Source organism: Protomyctophum parallelum (genome assembly GCF_964188405.1).
Source record: "Protomyctophum parallelum genome assembly, chromosome: 21".
NCBI classification, from domain to species: Eukaryota; Metazoa; Chordata; class Actinopteri; order Myctophiformes; family Myctophidae; genus Protomyctophum; species Protomyctophum parallelum.
The window spans coordinates 27476903-27490742 of record NC_139713.1 but is presented as its reverse complement, the minus strand read 5'-3'; the positions used below and the strand labels follow the sequence as shown (position 1 = coordinate 27490742).

General features: G+C 42.7%; 1 protein-coding gene across 1 annotated transcript in view; it reads left to right on the top strand.

Annotated features, from left to right (window-relative positions):
- LOC310879394 (poly [ADP-ribose] polymerase tankyrase-1) overlaps positions 1–5368 on the top strand; it is a 69937-nt gene extending 64569 nt beyond the window's left edge. The window contains exons 29-30 of the mRNA XM_083794035.1: positions 184–3678; positions 3978–5368. Of these exons, the coding sequence (XP_083650161.1) occupies positions 184–270 (87 nt within the window). The 3' untranslated portion in view covers positions 271–3678; positions 3978–5368. The remainder of the gene's footprint in view (positions 1–183; positions 3679–3977) is intronic.
- The last annotated feature ends 8472 nt before the right edge of the window (positions 5369–13840 follow it).

The following is a 13840-nucleotide window of genomic DNA, read 5'->3' as shown; positions in this document are numbered from 1 at the left end:
CACACACACACACACACACACACACACAAATAAATACTTATATAAGTTAAAGTCCGGAATTAAAAATGTACGTATGCAAAAATATTTGTAGTGGAGTAAAAGTATAATGTTTTCCTCTGAGATGTAGTGGAGTAGAAGTAAAAGTAGTGACATTTGACTGCTATATGTCTCCATCCTCCTCAGGCCTACCCAGAGTACCTGATCACCTATCAGATCATGAAGCCTGAGCTCCCGGCCACGCCCGCTGCATCTGCCGAGCAGAAGTCCTAGAAGAGGACGCGTACAGTCGGAACTGGACCATACTGTATGTGTCGGATCAGAATCAAACTCATGAGGACTACTAGCCTGGCATGGCCAGACTAATATCGCTGCGCAGATATTAGTCTGGAACTTCAGGGTGGAAGATTTGTTTCCAAGGGGTTACAAACGGATTCCATGGCAAAAGAGTCTCACTTTGAATAGTGGGCTCTGATTGGTCACCCACAACTCTGGGGTGCCAGACCCAGTCTGGCCAGCCTGGTTTCCAGGCTAGTGGACTACAACTGAGCCGGTAAAAAAATAAAACGAAGACCCGGAAACCAAATGAACGTTCTCTGGAATGACGAGACAGAATTGGGTCGGGACCAATCATAAGGATATCACGATTTCCTACTATATAATAGTCTGGAAGTTTGGATATTGTTAATGGCATTGGTGTTGTCTTTTCCTAGTTTCAATCAATGAAGGCTTGTTTTATACTGGAAAAATAGCAAACATCTACAGCAAGATCGCAGCGCATTGCATCGTGATGCATTGTGAGCTTGCAGATCAGATATATTTTTTCCTTTTTTTAGAACATTACAAAATATATGTAAATATATGGTCCAGCCCTAGAGGCACTATCATGCAGGTTGATGAGGTCCAGCATGGTTCCACTGGTGGATGGAAACATCCACACTCTTCTGTTCTTTGATTTGGACTCATTTAGCTGCTGGGACAATGTATGTTTCATATCAGCCCTCCCATGTGAAAAGAATCACGGAGAAGTCCATAAAAACAGACAAGATCAAGATTTGTTGATGTAAGTATTGAACTGATTGTGGTACAGACTTAGGGGTGGTGTCATTGGACTTGGTTCAGAGTCCTTGTCCTTCATGGGTGTAACTTAGCCCCTCTGTCATAGTCATAGTTTCTATAACTTGCCATAACATTTCAACGGTTTGTCGTACAGACAAACGCATCTAAAGAACAGGAGGAGCATGCACAAATACAAGACAAAACATGCAAATTTGCACTTTACACGTTTGTACCCTGAACTCTTGCTGCAGTGATTATATGGTCTCATCCCGGGCAGTTCTCAATATTCCCCTTCGCGCATGCGCAGTTCGAGTATTTATACCAAATTCAGTGTCACTTGTGATCCTGGGATGACCTGGAAGAGGCTTCCGGTGGTCACCAAGGGTTCAGTACCTTTTTCTTTCTCGCTCGCAGGTTGAAAAATCTGCATTGACCGACATTATTATTACAAACCTACCTCAAGTCGATCTTTAAAAGTCGATAGTACTTCGAACCCCAGGTGGCACCAGGTAGAGCAGCCGGATGGGAACCGTGAGGTTCGATCCCGGGCTCCCCCAGAGTTGGTGTCGAAGTGTCCTTATGAGCAAGACGCTGAACCCCTAATTGCTCCTGATGTGTAGGTTGGTGCCGTGCATGGTTTCCTCCACCATCAGTGTATGAACGTGTGTGAATGGGTGAATGTAATGCACAATCTACGTAAAGCGCTTTGGATAAAAATGCTATATAAATGCACCATTTACCTGAAGGTTATTGATTGATTGATTGCTTGATTGATTGAAAATTGTATTCACAGTTTGTAGAATTGGTACAGTTCAAACAAAAGTACAGGTCATTTCACATGCTGACCACGGCAGATGCAGTCTGTTGCCCACGATATATCAATATACTTGAGGGACACATATTTCCATGTCCCCATTGCCTGCCAACACCTGAACACCGGCAGTTCCTGCGGTTTGCCTATCAAGGCCGCCGCAGGCAATTCAGGATGCTCCCGTTTGGGCTTTCCTTCTCCCCAAGTCAACAGTTTTTACATGGTGCATGGCAGCGGCACTGGCGCCTCTCCAGTCCCAGGGAATCAAGATTCTGCCTTATCTGGATCTGTGCACCATCACAGTCGCAGGTAGCCGTAGACGTAGAGACAGCACGTCTCCTGTTCCATGTGGCCCATCTGGGGCTCAAGGTAAATTTAGAAACGAGCTGCCTGGTTCCATCTCAAACCACATTTATTGGCCTGGCATTACACACCATAACGATGACAGCCTGTCCGTCACCCCGCTGGGTGGACGACATATTAGAACACCTGCCCATGTTCCAGAGAGGCAGGCGGTTGTCGCTGCTTGGGGAAACTAACGTCCGTCACGGCTGTTGTTCCGCTGGGTTTTTTGCTGCTGCGCCCCCTGCGGAGGTGGCTGAACAGCTTCCACTTGTATGCCGAGCAGCACAAGGCACAGGAAGATCATGGTTTCAGTGTCTCCTCGCCCTAGTCCCATGGAGAGAGAGTGCCTACATGGCAAGCGGTTTCCATTCCTTCCCGCAGTGCAGGGAGACTGTTACCACCGCTGAACCCTTGGTGACCACCGGAAGATATAGCCTCTTCTGGTTCATCCCGGGGTCACAAGTGTCGTTGTTGCTATAAATACTCAAACTGCACATGTTGCTATGAATACTCAAACTGCACATGTTGCTATGAATACTCAAACTGCACATGTTGCTATGAATACTCAAACTGCACATGTTGCTATAAATACTCAAACTGCACATGTTGCTATGAATACTCAAACTGCACATGTTGCTATGAATACTCAAACTGCACATGTTGCTATGAATACTCAGACTGCACATGTTGCTATGAATACTCAAACTGCACATGCGCAAAGGGGAATAGTCTGTGCTTAAAGCACCGCCTCTATATCTCGTACAACGAGACAAAGTAGTGAAAATAGCAGATCTACTAGCTTGCTACGCACTGTGAGCTTGTAGATCAGCTATTTTGACTGAAAATGTTTCAGAATAATAATTGAAAAGGGAACGGTTTGGACATATTAGGTTCCCGATATGAGACCACTAGCAGAGAGGTCTGATACGTAGTTTCGTAGTTGTGTGCCCGTGTGACACACCCCCAAATAACCTATCTACAAGCTCACAAGGCGTCACGCTGTGAACTTGTAGAATAGGTTCTGTTTTTGGTGCAAGATACCAGTGCGCAACTATGAATCCGAATAAACTCGGTCAAAGTATAGCATACACCTCTGACATTCCCTCCTCCGTACTGTGCATATAAATATCGCTCACCTCCCAGTGTTGATTGGTGCAGTGCTCAAATGTAAACACTTTGTTTTGTAAATAGAAGGAGCAAAGGAATGTTTGAGCGTGGAGTAGGGCAGGGCAACATATTGATATTATATTGATATTGTTATTGACTAGATATCATCTGGGATTTCGTCGTATGGCATAAGTGCTGATTTGAAGCTTGTTGATCGGCTATATTTAGACATTTTGTAAACATAAATAAATCAAATCACAGATATTATCACATTCACTATCACATTCAAAGTAATCAAAAGTAGCAGATCTACAAGCTCGAATTCTAAATATTGTAATAATAGGGAAATAATCGCATTGGTCCAAATTCAGTTCATTGCGAACGCAGTGAGCCACTTACTATGAGACCCTGCTGCTCATGTCTGTGTGTCTGTCCCGCTGTGACACCACCCGCCCGCCACCAGAGGGCGCAGCTGTAGCACACACACACACACACAGGGCGCAGCTGTAGCACACACAAACACACACACACACACACACACACACACACAACCACACACACACACACACAACCACACACACACGAGCTGCGTTCGCTTCCCGCGTTTGCGCGTCTTACTTGTCTTACTAAAGTAGTAGTTACTGCGAGAGTGAGCTAGGTCTAGCCAACTCCAACTCAGGATTCCTGGATCACTGCCCTCCACAATGTCCTACCTAACATCAGGTTCTTGAGCTCTGTAGTGTTGTTAGCTAAGCTGTCGTGCCGCAGTACGTCTACTTAGGTGGTACACCTCTTTCCCCTCCTGGCTTTGCCCTGGGTTTGCTCCCAATAGAGTCCATTTACTTGCCTCAAGTTCTGAGTGCTAGCCTTCACTCTCTGACTTTGTCTGTTACCCGTGGTAGGTCCCCATAGAGGTCCACATTTCTGATGCGGTCCGTCCATATGACACCTAGTGCCATTCGTAGCATTCTTGTGTAGACTCCATCCAGGTCTCTTTCCTGTTATACTGTGAGGGTCCATGTCTCGGCCCCATACAGCAGTACTGACTACACAGTAGCTATGAACAGCCGCCTCTTATGGTCTTCTCCCATATCTGATTTCCACACTCTTCATCCCATCTCCGAACCTTCAGGTCCTCTTCAGTTCCGGCAGTCCAGGCCCTGAGGTATTTGAAGTCCTCCACTGGCTCAAGCACCGTCCCGTCTGTAGTGGCATTGGTTTTGTCCGAAACCTTACTAAACATCTTACTAAAATACAGTCTTAATTTTAATTTAACTCAATTTCTCACAATCTCGTATATCACTTCTGTTTTTTTATTGGCTGATGTACAGGTGTCTTATGGTGTGACTTGCCTCCCCTAATATGCCTAGTGATAAACGAGAGGAACTGGAAGCTTGTTGGGATTCAGACAGACTACTCACTACTCTATGATGCTGTGATTGGTTAGTGAGGTCTTATGTTGTCTCTGTCGTTCGGAAACCTCATATGACCCAAACTGTTACTTTTCATGCTGGTTTCAAATTAAAAAACAACAAAAAGTAGCACATGCTACATTTGATAAGTATGTGTGATGCTGTAGTATGATCAGCAGCAACATCAGAAAGCAACAATGGGGTTATTCCTCACTAATGCTCATTCTAACATGGTACCATTTCCGTCTACTCATTCTTAATGACGACGGCTGAGTTTCCCAAAGGAAATATGCATAGGGCATGTGGTTCTTCTCAACAACACCCCCTTTCACTGTGAACACAGATATTCCGTGCATAGATGTGCCACGCAGTGGTAGGCCTGGTATGGTAGGCCTGAGGCCTGACCGGCGGTCAATAATGATAACTTTGACTGCATAATAGCCTCCCATTTAACCTCCTTGTATAGGCCTATATTTATTAACCCACAATCTAATGTTATTCCATTTAATTCACTTGCGCAATGGGACAGTAGTGTTTTCATATAGACCTACATTTACCTTACGTGCTACATGCAACACAACATTTATTTGGGAAACCCAGACAAACATTTATTTCAGTGACACCATCTGTGGTAATTTCAAACTTAACCCATTCTGAACGGGCACCCATTTTGGTGTCGGCATCATGTCATGCTTTAGCTATTTAAAAATAGCAGATCTACAAGCTCGTATCGCGCCACCGAGTGGCGCGATACGAGCTTGTAGGTCTGCTATTTTTTGAAAAATCGAAGAACGACTGACATTTTCTAGAATCTGATCTCAGGTCAGAATGGGTTGATCAGACCAGTGTGTGTCCGGCGGAAACCTTCGTATGAATCTGATCTCAGGTCAGAATGGGTTAAGAAAAAAACATCTATAGAGATGCAAGTGGCAAATGAATGGCTGAAAATTCAGCATGCTAACTTTCCAAGAAGAGAAATGCTGTTGTTTCCCAGTAGCTTGGTATCCTCATCGATGATTCAACGAGGATGATTTTGATGATGATGGTTTCTGTACTGTCCATAATCTTCTGAGCCACAGAGTGAGTAGACAGAAATGGTAGCTTATAATGAGCATTAGTGAGGATCACTTACAGGAAGATATGGTTGAAGTGCTACATAAACAATTACATGCTGCCTTGTGTACATATGAAGCAGATGTACCTGATGCCAAGTGGCGGGCTTGGCTACTCTGTGTGTGTGTGTGTGTGTGTGTGTGTGTGTGTGTGTGTGTGTGTGTGTGTGTGGGTGTGTGGGTGTGTGTTGGGGGGGGGGGGGGGGTCACTTCTGTTTATTTAGTCATCAATGTGCAAGCAGGAACTTCTAATGACCATGATGACAATAGTGACCATAAACCACTTAAGCCTGATTTATACTTTGTTGTACAGTGCTGTTGCGTGAAAACAGCCAGTCTACAAGCTTGCAGCGTGTTGCTATGCAACATGTTGTTTTTAAAGATTCAGATTGTTTCGTCCTTGAATGACATGCCCAAAATAGGGATGCCACGTTGAAAGTGGTTTAATCATATTAAGTGCTGGAAGAGTAATGCCGTTCATATTCAGTAGAGGGCCGTGTTTCACCTTCTCTGTAAGCTGTACACAAACCTTTATCTGTCGTCTCCTGTCCGTCACCACTCCACCTGTCACTCCTCCAACCTCTCCACGCTGAACTGGCCATTCACATGGCCCGAATGTGGACATTTAAAGACGAACGACGGTAACTCTCTCCGGTTATTTTAACATTTTAACAAGTGGCTTTTTTTTATAATGTATTAATTGTTTTGACTTGTGTTCTGATATTTCTTCATAAACTGTATGACTGTGCCACCGGTATTTAAGTAAATGTACTTATTTACTTTCCACCACTGCTCAGCTCTGTTGTGTCACAGTAACGTATATTTTTACCTGTAATTTGTGTGGTATTTGTGCTGTATTATAGACTTGTACAGTTGGCAAAATCCCTAATAAAGAACTCGACTGAATGTGGTTTCTTTTTTATTTTGCATTGTAACGGGGACGGACGGGGTCTAAATTACAGAATTACATTATCTTTGCCACAGACATTTTCATACCTGCCTGATTAATGAGCGACTGCCTGACTCCTGGAAAGGTGACCTCCTTTACTGTGTTAATTTTGACCGACAATTCTGATTTAGTCTTAGTCTTTTGAATGTCCTTTTTTGTCATCTGTCTGACTAAATATCAAAATCTCCACTAGTCTGTACAGGACATCAAAAAAGGACAATAATCCAGATGATCCCTCCACTTGGCGTGACAAAGTTTTTATGAAGTGCTTGCTTACCCTTGCTGGTGGACACAGAAACACTCTCCCCACATCAGAAAGCCTATAGGCTATCAATAGACAGGGAGTGAATGAACACGTATTCTGCCTAAACACAGGAATAGATTATTTCAAACATGAATCATTTTGATTTTACACTGTGTTCCTGAATTTCAGACATGCGTTTTGTCACATTTTCTCATAAGGTGATGCTGGACCTCAGCCTTCTCCAACGTGTACCAAGACTCAATGGAGGCTTATGAGATGATGTGGGATAACTTCTGTTAGGGAACCTTTTTAGCACCCTAGACCCCTGCCCTGTTGCCCTTGTTTGATGAGGAGACCAAAAAGCTCAGCCTAAAGATAAGACCGAACTTATGCATGTAAGCGATGCGGACCCGATCCACCACCCTTCCTAATTGATGTCCACTTTGTCCCCACCTTCAAATATCTTGGCTCGGTCTGTATTGTTTTATCTTTTCTGTAAAGATTTTGTTGTGTAATGTATTTATAATTTTCTTGTCTAGTTTTGTTTCGTTTGTTGTCTTAATTGTTTGTGAAACTAAATTGAAAAAGCAATTAAATTTGAATCATAAAAAAAGATCTTGGCTTGACAGTGTCCAACACCAGACATTTGAAAATAGCAGATCTACAATCTCACAATGCGTCGCTATGCATTGTTGCTTGTAGATCTGCTATTTTCAAAATGTTTGTATATGTTTGAAAACTTGAAATGGGACATTCTGCAAGAGTACTTTCTACTTTTGTTACATTAAGTATATTTCTATATAGCTGCGGGGGTAAAACCCTCACCAGGCGCACATCTTCCACTACAGTGAACGGCAGAGTGACTGATGTTAGTTTGCCTCAAACTTTACTCCTTTACCTGCTTTTTTACTAACACTAACATTACAAAGATGCCCAGAACATCGAGATGAACCTGTGTAGTTTATGGCTGCTCCAATATAGTGGCAACATAACAAATAAAATAAAACGGAATGTCTAATATCCACCGCGATGGCTGAGACCAGAGCCATTGAGTAATGGTTGAGACAAAGCAGTGAAGAATCCTGCAAGATACATAATTTCAGTCTTACCCAATACCCAATCTTTCTGTTTTATGAACACAAGGCTGCTGTATTTTATACCTCATACTAAGCATTTAAAGTATGAGGTATAAAGTACAGCAGCCTTGTGTTAATAAAACAGAAATATTTGGTATTGGGTAAGACTGGCGTTATGTATCTTTCACTGCTTTGTCTCAACCATTGCTCAATGGCTCTGGTCTCAGCCATCGCGGTGGATATAGACATTCCGTTTTATTTTATTTGTTATGTTGCCACTACTGTTGGAGCAGCCATAAACTACACAGGTTCATCTCGATGTTCTGGGCATCTTTGTAATGTTAGTGTTAGTAAAAAAGCAGGTAAAGGAGTAAAGTTTGAGGCAAACTAACATCAGTCACTCTGCCGTTCACTGTAGTGGAAGATGTGCGCCTGGTGAGGGTTTTACCCCCGCAGCTACGTCGAGTCCGCCTACAGGAAATACGTAGGCTGCGACCATGAAACCGGTACGGAATCGGTCTATACAGTAGCCTATACTTCCCCATTTTGGCCAGTTCTGTTGCTGGCCATCTGACCGAGATATGGAGAAAAACATTGTCTCCTGTCCACTGGATGGCGCTACAACCTCATGTGGACAAACGGTTGACACTTGACAGTGACATTTTTGTTTCCTCCAAGTTGGTGGCATGACTTTTAACAATTCATTCTTCATCTTGCAGACTTTATTGAAATCCTTCAGAGTGGGGATGACAGAAGCAACAACTGCAACAGCCTTACTCCTCTTTGACTGATCCTGTCCTGCACCAGCGGTTTGAAGTTCGAACTAAAGTGGGGTCCATGTCGAGTCTATATAGGATCTGTAGAATTTATTGAGGGTGTTCCAATTACAAATAAACCCTCATTTTTCTCCGACGTGGAAAGTCTGGTGATGTGAGGTTACTGTTCCTGTGTTCCATTATGTCTAGGCTACTGTTGAGTTAAAACTCATAAATGGAGCATGAATCTCATAAATGGAGCATGGATCTTACAAGACACCTCAGACAACTACATCTCCCAGAGTGCATCAGCTGCAAGATGGCTGCTGGTGCTCATTTGGCTGATTGAACACCTGTTAAAGGCTGGTGGTGGTGACACTCAAACAACTAACAAACAAGCAAGCTGTATGTCTACCCAAGAGCTCTAGCCTCTACCCCCAAACCAAAGACCCCAATGGTCGGTTATGTTTATTCTACTGTTTTATTCTACTTCTACTTTATGCTTACTGTGGTTAAAAGTCTGGCCTTAATGGGCTAATTTGTGTAGTTTAAGCTTCAGTTTGGAACTTTCAGTATAGCCTCAATTTGTTTAAGTTTGCATTTAAATTTATATTTACTAACTTAAAAGACTACACATGTGAATCTATATGATTTACCATGTTTAAAGGTAGCCTATGTCAAATGCCTAGGTTGAGCTGATCTACAAGCTCAAAGTTCAGTTTTTCCCTTAATACTTATACTTACTTTACTTACTTACTTAAATACTTATACATAAGATTTGTTGTTGTTTACCAAATTTTCCTAAATTTATTCAATCTTAAAGTTTATTCAATCTTAAAGGTTACAGTAATCTAAAATGTTTAATTGAAAATGACTTTAATAATTTGGTTAAAATGTCGTCTTTATAAGTTAATTTAAGACATTTTAATTTTGGCATTCATTGTGTAAAAACACTTTGTTAAAACACATTGTTTAAAAGACGTTTGATTATTTAAAAAAATATATTTAACGTTTAAAATCAACCATGTTTAAAAAGGGAATTGTTTGGCATTGTTGTTAAAACCTGTTTCTTTGTTTTCGAAGGTTTTCAACCTAATTGAAGAACCAACCAACCGGTCAACAAAAGCAACTGTGCAACTGCAAAAAGTTGACTTTGAGTTGGACATTGGAAGTTGTTTCCTTACCTGTCATTTGGAGTGGAATTGGGGTTTGACTTGACAGCTACCTATTATGGGTTTTAAGAACCTAATCTTCTCTCATCAGACAGAGTCCTTTGACACCTGGCGGATTATGGTCTGCAGTAGCAGAAAATGTGTCTTGCAGTGTGCCTGTTTCCTGCATGCTGATTAGAACCAGAGTTGTATTGGTCCCACTCAGCGCAGGTAGGTAGGCTACTATAGCTGCTCTCCATGTTGCTGTTTGTATGTTTGTTTGAGCTATAGTTGTTGTGTAGATTCTTATTTCCCCCCCATAATTAGTTTAGTGTGTAGCCTAGCCTACTATTACAGCAGATAATACATTCAGACACCTGCTGTATTAATTGAGATTTTTACAAATTGCAGGCGTTCAATGAGAGGTGGGACGAGCAGAGGCGTGCTGGAAGGAGAGGACAAGTTGGTCGTGTGAACCATACTTGGGACTGGGCGGCTGCACTGCTTATCAGAGGCCATGTGCACATTCATCAAGTGACCAGGTAAGTGCGTGACACATACCTATGATGTGGGAAAGCTTACTGAGTCAAGCGCTGGCCCTTAAGGCGTCTTACTGGTATTAATATTGTGATGTCACTCCTGTCTTATAGGACATTATATTGTCCAATCAGAAAAGGGACATAACATTGGCTTTTGGGAGTACAGTTTTTTTTTTTTTAAGAAACAATTACCAGCTGCTGCATTATATCCCATGGCTGAGAGGTCGGCTAGAGGCAAAAAGTGTGTGGTTGCCTAGAGACGAGGCAGCCAATTAGGACGATAGGTTGTCAGTACAGCCAATGAGAAACATGGGTCTCAACTACGGCAAGTGGGTGTGAAAGAACCTTGACCAGCCGTACTTATACAGCATCTGGTAAAAAAGTCCATAACTAGAAAAAGTGCCCTTCTGGGCACAGGTCTCCACCAGGAGGATAGGAATGTTTAGGAGTAATATAAACATGTTGTTTGTTTGTTCCAATCTTTGCCAATCAGGATGGAATATGGGAAATGGTGCAGATCCGTGTTGATCGCACGCATGTACAATCCACCTGTTGGTGGCGCTATAACAGGCCAATGTGAAATGGGTGGGCTATATTCCTCAGCCTAGTAGGAAAGTGCGTGAAAGATTTCACGTCAAATTACACGCTGCGTTCATGATTTGAGGCTTTTTGTTCAAAACAGGCCAATCCTGCAAAATTTTAAAGGCAATGTTAGCCAATTAGGATGGAATATGAAATATCAGACACGTCCGTCTTGAGCACATCACTATGGAGATACTGTGTAACGATTTGCGGGATTTTTGGACAAAATCCGGAGGAGTAATATCCAAAAATGTGTTTTACAAAAGTCGGCCTCCTGGTGGCGCTCTAAAAGCCAGATGTGAACTAGAGAGACTGTGTACCAATTTGCGCGATGTTTGGACAAAATCTGTAGGTGTACTGTGCAAAAACTTGTTTTGCACAAAGCGGCCTCCTGGTGGCGCTATAACAGGCCGTTCTGGATAGTTTGGGGCAGAGGTTCATTGTTGGCATCCAGGGAGTGTGTGTGCAAAATTTGGCATCGACCGGGTTAACGGTGGCCGAGATTAGCTGCACATGGACGGACACACACACGGACGGACGGACGGAGTGCAAAACATACTCTCCCCCCATGCCTTCGGCCTGGTGGAGACAATTAGACTGTGCACCAATTTGCGTGATGTTTGGACAAAATCTGTAGGTGTACTGTGCAAAAACTTGTTTTGCACAAAGCGGCCTCTTGGTGGCGCTATAACAGGTCGTTCTGGAAAGTTTGGGGCAGAGGTTCATCGTTGGCATCCAGGGAGTGTGTGTGCAAAATTTGGCATCGACCGGGTTAACGGTGGCTGAGATTAGCTGCTCACGGACACACGGACGGACACACACACGGACGGACGGACGGACACACACACGGACGGACGGACGGACGGACGGACGGAGTGCAAAACATACTCTCCCCCCATGCCTTCGGCCTGGTGGAGACAATAACTATGGAAGGCCTACAGACCCATCTCGCTGCTCCGCGTCCCATTTAAGATACTGGAGAGGATGATGGAGCTAGTAGTGGACCCAGGCTGGTTTCCGACAGGGGAAGGTCAACCGTAGATCAGGTAACCCTACTCACCCAGGACACAAGGACAGCTTCCAGGCCAAAGAGAAAGCTAGCTGCATATGACACTGGACTTCACCTGAAGCGGCTGAGGACAATCCCAGACCGCCATATGACATTCATGATGGAGATTCTGTCCAACCGCGTTCATTGTTCGGACCAGTGAAGCAGACTGAGAAGCTTGAGAAAAGGCATGCAGTGGTCCTCTCACTACTGCGGTTTAACATACAGCTACGACCACACGGAGACGACATCCTACTGCTGTTTAACCCTCTAAGACCCGCATTAATTTCTACTTGCAAAAAATAGATTTACTAACCTTACTAATTTGTACTACTAGGACTAAGACTAAATAATATGTTAAAAAAAAAAAAAAAAAAAGTTTGATAAATTTATAATAATTGTATAATAAATTAATAATTTACATTTGGGGGATATCTTTCACAATAATGAATAAAACATGTTCTAGACGTTCTAATGATCACAAAAAAACATATATTACAATTATTGTACCTACTTTTATTAGGGTAAAGGTCTTAGGTTAAAGAAATGTTCAAAATCGAGTCCAGACATTTTTAATGTGTGTGAATTTCAGCCTCTGTGGGGGGTATTTATATGCAAATATCATGACCAATGGCATTGAAATTGCATTGCAATGAACATCACTGATGACGTTTAGGTGAAAAAAGAACAGAAAATAATAATTAATTTAGTAATTAATTAAAATAAAAGTTGTTGCTAAAAAGCAACGCTGGGTCTTAGAGGGTTAACATACAGCTACGACCACACGGAGACGACATCCAGCCAATGTGGTTACGCGGATGACCTGGCCATCATGCTGCTTCAACCAACATGGACAGTGGTGGATGAGTGTCTCAACCAGGACATGGGCATCTTGGCTGACTACCTGCACAAGTGGCTTCTGTAGTTCAGTACTGGGAAGACTGTCGGCCGCATACCACAGTCCACCTGTGCAACAGAGGCAAAAAACGGAACTGTCAGTGTTCGTCTAACAAGCGTCTGGAGTAACAACGCTTGTTGTCGGGAGACTCGGGACAGGTATATCATATAATGTAATGTAATGAGCATCAGTGAAAAGCAAATATATGAAGATGGGGGAAGTCGTCCTTTAATCAAACTAATCCATTTCATCGATTTCTTTTTCTTTTTTCTTTTTTTTTAGATTAATAAAATCGGTTAATCCCTATTTTGGTCCTTGTAGGCAAAGATTCTAAAATATCAGATCTATAAACTGAGTTTACATAATCAGCTATTTTAACTTTTTTTAAGTATTAATATAACAAAACTGGGCAATAAACACTTTGATTTGGTTGGTTGGGTTATTGACATCGTTTTTAAAGTAAAGCCAAAAATTTAAACTATTCTCACACAGAATAGTGTGGCGGTTGGTCCCAGTCTGTTTTCCTTCCTTCTCTCCTCTGGCGTTTGTTCACCTCATTGGGTTCATATTTGTGTTGGAGTTCACCCAGACACCGTGTTACGACCACGGTGTCTGTGGCTAGTTAGAGTTTTACCTTGACAATCTTCCTCTGATGTGGTGGAGGTTTATTTTCCTCTACCCAGCATCTTGCTTCATCCTCTTTGAGCAAATCAAACTTCCTAAATACGGTGTGGCAAGTGCTATCCCCAAGTGTG